This window comes from Aedes aegypti, chromosome 1 (genome assembly GCF_002204515.2).
Source record: "Aedes aegypti strain LVP_AGWG chromosome 1, AaegL5.0 Primary Assembly, whole genome shotgun sequence".
NCBI classification, from domain to species: domain Eukaryota; kingdom Metazoa; phylum Arthropoda; class Insecta; order Diptera; family Culicidae; genus Aedes; species Aedes aegypti.
The window spans coordinates 30489199-30496677 of NC_035107.1; the positions used below are offsets into that span (position 1 = coordinate 30489199).

Sequence of the window (7479 nt, forward strand, 5' to 3'; positions counted from 1 at the left end):
AGCGTCTCACTTAAAAAGCTTAGAGCTTTTCAGTCCAAAAGCTCGAAACTTCTGCTTCAAAAAGCTATTTCTCCGGAAAGTCGAGACCATTTCTCTTGGGAATCTGAGAGCTTTTGCGTTTTTCTCAGGAAAGCTGGCAGGATTAAAGATACGAATCACGACAGGATTCAAGCGATGAATCAGGAATCGACAGAATTCGAAACGAATCCCGGAAGATTTGAGAGGTGAATTCCGACAAGACTCGGAATGAATCTTGACGGATTTCGAAACTAATCCCGAAAACGATCTTTGAATAGTATTCAAAGGTAATTCAAAACGATTCCCGACAAGATTCGAAATTAATCCCGACTGGTTTTTTGAAAAAGAGATCGAATACTGAAGACACCAGAATTATAAAACTTCAAAGATAGATTTCTAGATCCTTCTCTTTCTTCTTTCTGATTCATTAAACCCGTAGACAATTTGTCCCTAGATTAATTCCCAGAAAACTTCGGAGTAGAAATGAGTAGTTCTGAATTTCATGTCCTTTCGAAACTTCCCTTTATTCACCGAAAAGCTAGCTATCTACGCTTAAAGCGGACGGCTTCCGTTTATCCGTGCTTCGTCTTACGCCACAGAAACACGCATCCAAGAATGTGGAACCCGAAGTAGATCACCACCATGGCCCAAATGTTCCTCCAGAGGTGTGACTCGTCGAAGCTGTAGTGCGCAAGAACTTCCTCTCCCGTTCTCATGCACGGTAGATTTGGATCCTCCACGAAGCACGCTGTAATTGAAAGAAAAGATCCATATCAACGTATTGTACAGTGTTGCCAACATTCCCCTAACCCAACTCACTGATATTGCTGACGCCTTCCCACTGGGCGATGGACATGGCCTCGTTGGCGTACATCATCCACGAGATGTACGGCGTCCAGGAGATCGCCTTCGGCATCGAGCTCAGCTGGATGAACACTCCGGAGGTGATCATGAGGATGTAGTCGAACGGCACCAGGTAGGCCATGGCCAGCGGCAGCGAGTTGAAGGCCGCTGAGAAAAAGCATCCGCAAGCGGTGGACACGTTCATGACCAGCGTGGAAGCGATCACGGTGACCATGAAGGCCCCGAAGGTCGGACGAAGCGCAGCCAGCCAGTACGCGACGATCACGAATACTAGTGGTTCGATCATCAGTCCCGGAAGCATGGCCAGGGCGTTGGCCACGTAGTACTGGGACGTGCGGTACAGCCCGGACTTGGTTTCCCGCATGAATAGCGGGAATGTGTCCGGAAACACGGACAGGACGGAATACATCGGCGAGAAGGTGTTCTCCGAGACGAAGATGAACAGGATGCCCTGGATGGCTTGGACGCCGAGCTGATCGAGGGAGATGGCACCGGAGAAGCACAGTCCCGCCATGAGGGCGATGGCCTGAAAAGAGGTTAATTAAGTTCTGAGATTCGCGCTTGAAATAGTACTTACGATCTTCTGCAGAAGTCGCAGATATTGGACGGTCGGGTCGCGGACGACGGTTAGGAAGGCCCGATAAGTCAACCAGAACGTCGTACTGAACCAGTTGGACTTCCGCGAGAGATGCGACTTTTCCGTGATCTTGAAGTCGCCCGTTTCGGCCATGTGCATCTCCAGGTTGATCAGGACGTCCCGTTGGCCGGCAGCTTCGCTTACCGCGAACAGATCGCACAGTCGCTGGGCGGAGCGTTGCGAAGCCTTCTCGTAGCCCGGGGCGGTGGCCAGCACTCCGATCAAGAACTCCGCCGGGTTGTAGTTCGATGGGCAGCTATAACCGTGCTGTTCGAAGAAGATCAGCGCGTCGTTGGGCTTGCCGGCAAAAGCCACGCGCCCATCGGCCATCAGCATGACCTGATCGAACATGGAGAACAGCTGGCTGGACGGTTGATGGATGGTGCAGATGATGGCAGTGCCTCGCTTGGCTAGCAGTTGTAGCGTAGAAACAAGGTTTTGAGCACTAAACGAGTCCAACCCGGTGGTCGGTTCGTCGCAGAACAGGATCGTTGGCTTGGTGAGGAGTTCGGTGGCGAATGCTAGACGCTTCTTCTCCCCTCCGGACAGCATTTTCCCTTCTCCGACTTCGCCGATTCGGGTGTTGGCACACTTGGACAAACCGGTCCGCTCGAGAAGCTCTTCTATCAACCGGTTGATTGTGCTTTTGCTCACGGTACGATCGAGTTTGAGCTTCGCCATGAAGTACATGTGCTCCGTAACGGTTAGGGAGCCTACGAAGAGGTCATCCTGATGGACGAATCCACTCAAGCGGTACATGTACGGCCCGATCGGTTGTCCATTCACTAGAACATCTCCCTGAACGATGGTCCCGGCTAAAACAAAAGAGAGCGTAAAAACCACTTTCCCATTCACAAAGACATTTGTAAGGTTTCTCACGCTGCATTCGGTAGGCAAGCGCCGACATGAGCGTACTTTTGCCAGCTCCACTTGACCCCATCAGGGCAATCAACGTGCCCGGAGTGACCGCTCCGCTCACATTATTGATAATCCGCTTGATCGGTCCACCATCCCCTGATCCGCCGACTTGCTTTCCGGTCGCGTAGACGCACAAATCGCGCCAAACCAACGTCGCACCTTGCTCCGTCGGTGACCATTTGTTATAACTCCGCAGCGTCGATTGGTAGCACCGGGAACCGAGCACCGGATGATGAGCCGGAGCACCCGATAGACAGGAAACCGGTGGCGGCAACGCGACCGTAACCGGTTGACACTCGAAACTCTCGACGGTACTGTTCAGGGATCCGCCGGATCTTCTCTTGCCACTGGTGGCGGTACCTTTCACCATACTGGCGGCCAGACTAATGCAGGCCACGGACATTGTCAGAGAACTCGGATGTGTGCGCGCACCGTTTGCCGTCCCGAACCAGACTGAAAGCGGGAAACCCGGTTCGAGTCGTTCGGCATGCAAGGCAATGCACGTCTCTTTCTCTCTCTGTGCATTCGAAGCCGAAGGGCCTCTGTAATCGATATCTTCCATTCAGGGTTCCTCCGTGCTACCCGACTAGAGGTACATAGCCAGGGATGCCAAGCCGTTTTTTGATTACTTTGAAACCTTTATGATTTATAAAATTGTGTCTGGACGAAGTGTGGATATTGTATGTCGTGCATGGAGAACCTTACAAATACATTTACAATCTTATCTGGATCTGCCAGATTTTCGTAAAATGGAGCCTTGAAACCTGAAAAATCTGGAAGGTTGGCAACGCCAGTACTAGTGCTAAAGGCATCATCGTTTTAACTAGCCGTAGTAATTCCAAACGGGCGTCGTTGGAGTACCGCAAAAATGCGGTTTTACGTTCAGAGTGCGTTGAGAATTGCTACGGTTAATCGAAATTCCGATTGTCATAAATTCGAGCCCTCGCATGCATGGTTCATAATTGAGTCAAATTAATTATGAACCTAGATGGGTAGAGGTTTGGAAGCCAAGTGAGAAGGGCGAGGCAACGTGCGGATCGATGGATGCGTGCATTCCGAGATGTAATCCGATACCCGTTTGGCTAACATACTTTTACGAGCTTCCCTCTTTTCGGTACTTGGCCGGAATGAACGAATGAAGGGTCATGGGCAAGGCATGGAAGGACGATCACATGTAGTAGGAAAGGAATTGGCGTGAATCCGTAAAAGAGCCGTTCGGGTTTGCTTTAATGTAGTGTGCACCTATTTAACTTCTTCGTAAATACATCGATATGTAGCGGTCTTTTGTAGATTTATCATAGAACAATGATTGTGAATGGTAGCAATGCCTACGCGCTTACAGATTTGGATTGAAGGATTTACTAAATCAAAGGGTTGGACACTGATGTTATAAGCAGATTAGGAAGTTCAATTGGATTGTGTTTAAGTCGAACAAAAGGTTTTTCTTCAGTCAGTATGTGCAAAATTATAGTCATCGTTTTGTTAGTAATTATTTGACCTGTTCTATTTAATGTAATTTTATGGCTTATGCGCCGTCCTTGAAACAAGTCCATACATCGTGTTGTTACTTGACATTATTGGAAGCTGTTACCGTGGTACTCTCAGGGCAGTTTTTGAAGGTCATTGGCATAACGGAAGAATTTCTTCTAGGGAAACGTCAATCTATCTCAATTTCACCAAATCCTAGAGAAAAGCCGATGCGATGCTAGCTCAATTGAATAGAGAAAGGATTCAACGCAATAATAACATGATACAAGTAAACAAATGTTTATTTAAAAATATCCTAACAGAAGATGTCTTAAGTTTTTGACTGAACTCATAACATCTTCCGTTAGCATTCTTTTCAAATAAACTTCGATAATCTACATTAAGTTTGAAGGATTTATTCATTGTACACTGCTAAATAAGGCTGGGATTATGGATAAGTTGTTAGCCAACATTAATTATCGCCCATATTGTTTCGCACAATGTGTCTTACCTAGTGTATCCTGTGCCTGTTAGCCTTGGTGTCTTTCAATAGATATCACCCTCAGTATGATATATGTATTGGCCTAGGAAAAGGGGGGAGGGGGGCAGGGGGGCCAGGCCCCCTCCAGAATTTTGGATAATATATATAAAAATGAGAAAAAAAAAACAATTTACATAATTCTAATGTGAAGAAAAATCTTCTGAATCAATTGACAAATATTCTTCAGCAGTTACGTTTTTCTATTCTGTTGAACAATAGTAGGAAAACTTCGCTTGTCGTACACAGCATCAGTGTGACGGTTCTGTCTTCGTGCGACCATCGAAATATTAATCGTTCGGCTGTCGCTCGACAACTCCGTTGCAAAAAATACTGTGATACTAAAGACTGTTAGGATAAAGGAAATGCGGTTCCTTAACCCTTAGGGGCCGGCGCGGTCATATATGATCGCAGTACAAAAAAGGCTGTAAAAAAAGAACAAATGAACAAATGTATATACTGTCTTCGGCAAAGTTGTCCCAAATATACTCTTTCATCAGAGAAAAATATGAAGTATATGCCTTTATGACCTAATTGACAACCTAGAACATCCTGAACATCCTGAAGTTTGGAAAATTGAACTATAAGTACATACGAAGCGTGAAATTCTGTTTGTGAACATAAATGATGTTCAGGCTAGATAATACAGAATTAATCTTTTAACGAAAACACTATTTCACTTGCTTTGCTATGTCCTGGGATGTTCTAGGACGTCCAAACTGTCCTGAAGCACACTCTTTGAAATCTACAACCGTAACAGTAATTGTTTGGGTTAAAAACAATAACATTACAAATTCAAATAGAATCTACCAACCTCTGAGAATCTCAAGAGCTATTTCAAGGAACGTTTGGGATATTCCAGGCCCTTCAAATTACTCTGGAGTTCAGAACTTCAGGTCTACACTTTTTCCAGTAGTTATTCTCGCTAAACTGAGTGAAGTTATATAATCTACAATGTTTACTGAACCTTGTCACGGATCAAAAGGCTACTTCAAGAAACGTTTTAAGGTATTCCAGGCCCTCCAAATTACCCTGGAAATCTGAATTTCATGTCTACATTTATTCCAGTAGTATTTCTTGGTAAACTGGGTGAATTTATATAATCTACCATGTTCACTGCACTTTCGCACGTATCAATAGGATGTTTTAAAGAACGTTTGGAGTATTCCGGGCCCTCCAAATACCCTGGAGTTCAGAACTTCAGGGCTACACTTATTCCAGAAATTTATCTCGCTAAACTGAGTGAATTTATAAAATCTTTCCTGTTCACTAAACCTTCTCATGCATCAATAGGCTGCTTCAAGGAACGTTTGGGATATTATAGGTGCTCCAAATTACCCTGGAGTTCAGAACTTCAGGTCTACACTTATTCCAGTATTTTTTCTTGCTAAACAGAGTAAAGATATATAACTTACCAAGTTTACTGAACCTTGTCACGGATCAATAGGCTAATTCAAGGAACGTTTGGGGTATTCTAGGCCCTCCAAATTACCCTAGTGTTCGTAACTTCAGGTTTACATTTGTTTTAGTAATTTATCTCACTAAACTGAGTGAAGTTATATAATCTAACATGCTCACTAAACCAGCTCATGGATCAATAAGCTCTTTCAAGTAACGTTTGGGATATTCCTGGCCCTCCAAATCACCCCGGAGTTCAGAACTTCAGGTCTGCACTTGTTCAAGTAATTTATCTAGCTAAACTGAGTGAAGTTATAAAATCTAACATGTTCACTGAATTTTCTCACGGATCAATTAGCTGTTTCAAGGAACGTTTGGGGTATTCCGAGCCACCCAAATTAACCCGGAGTTCAGAAATTCAGATCTACAATTGTTCTAGTAATTTTTCTTACTAAACGATGAAGTTATTTAATGTTCACTGAGCTTTCTCACGAATCAAAAAGATATTTCAAGGAACGTTTGTAGTATTCCAGGCCCTCCAAATTACCCTGGAGTTCAGAACTACAGGTCTTCCCTTGTTCCAGTAATTTTTCTCTCTAAACTGAGTGAAGTTATATAATCTACTATGTTGACTGAACCTTCTCATGGATCAATATGCTGTTTCAAGGAACGATCGAGGTATTGCAGATCCTTCAAAATTTCCCCAGGACTTCAGAACTTCAGGTCTTCTCTTTTCCAGTAATATTTCCTTCTAAACTGAGTGAAGTTATATAATCTACCATGTTCACTGAACCTTCTCACAGACCAATTGGCTATTTCAAGGAACGTTGGTGATATTCCAGGCCCTCCAATTTACCCTGGAGTTCAGAACTTCAGGTCTACCCTTGTTCCAGTAATTTTTCTCGCTAAAATGATCAAAGTTTTCCCTTTGGGGCCGGCACGGTCATTTATGACCGCAGTCGGAAAATGGCTGTATAAAAAGAACCAATGAATAAAATTTACTGTCTTCGGAAAAGTCCTTGCAAATATACTTCCCTGTCAGGGAAAAAAATTAGGTGTATGCCTCAATGTCCTACTTGGCAACCTAGAACATCCTGAACATGCAGAAGTCTGACAAATAGAATAATTAGTATAAAAGTAGCTTAAAATGCCTTTTGTAAATACAATTGATGTTCGTACTTGGTAATACATACCTATTATGTAAAGAAAAACGCGGCTTCACATGCCTTTTCATGTCCTGGGATATTCTACGACGTTCAGACTATCCCGAAACTCGATTCTCGAAATTTACAGCAGTAGTTACTTGCGCTAGAAATAATCAGCGATGCCAGATTTCTTTGGAAATCATTCCGTAGACGAAAAGTTATAAGCGGGGGGAGAGAACCCCGGCATTGCAATTCCGTAGATTTCCGTTGGAAAAATCCGTAAATTACCGTAGAATAATGAGAATTTCCGTAGCTTTCTGTAGAAAATATACATTTTCCTTAGAATTATCTTACGGATCCGTAGAAAGTGCTCAATTCCGTAGATCTACGGAAATTTCCGTAGATCTGGCAACGCTGCAAATAATAATATTTTCAACTCAAACGGAATCTATTGACCTCTGAGAATCTCAAAAGCTTTTCCAAACTATACTGGA

The 7479-nt window shown here is 44.0% G+C and overlaps 1 protein-coding gene across 1 annotated transcript; it reads right to left on the reverse strand.

Moving 5' to 3' along the window:
• Positions 1-516: 516 nt before the first annotated feature.
• LOC23687526 (protein scarlet) lies at positions 517-2916 on the reverse strand. Its single transcript, XM_011494940.2, has 4 exons — positions 2399-2916; positions 1460-2334; positions 838-1408; positions 517-766 (listed from the first exon to the last, which is right to left on the reverse strand). The coding sequence occupies exons 1-4, from the start codon at positions 2838-2840 to the stop codon at positions 591-593; spliced, it is 2064 nt and encodes a 687-aa protein (XP_011493242.2). The 5' UTR covers positions 2841-2916; the 3' UTR covers positions 517-590.
• Between the last annotated feature and the right edge of the window lie 4563 nt (positions 2917-7479).

Excerpts from the sequence above, each read along its gene's own strand:
- LOC23687526 (XM_011494940.2), bottom strand. The coding sequence starts at position 2,840 with ATGTCCGTGGCCTGCATTAGTCTGGCCGCCAGTATGGTGAAAGGTACC. Across the intron at positions 2,335-2,398 it reads GCTTGCCTACCGAATGCAGC|CCGGGACCATCGTTCAGGGA; the intron begins GTGAGAAACCTT and ends CTTTTGTTTTAG. Across the intron at positions 1,409-1,459 it reads TGCGACTTCTGCAGAAGATC|GCCATCGCCCTCATGGCGGG; the intron begins GTAAGTACTATT and ends ACCTCTTTTCAG.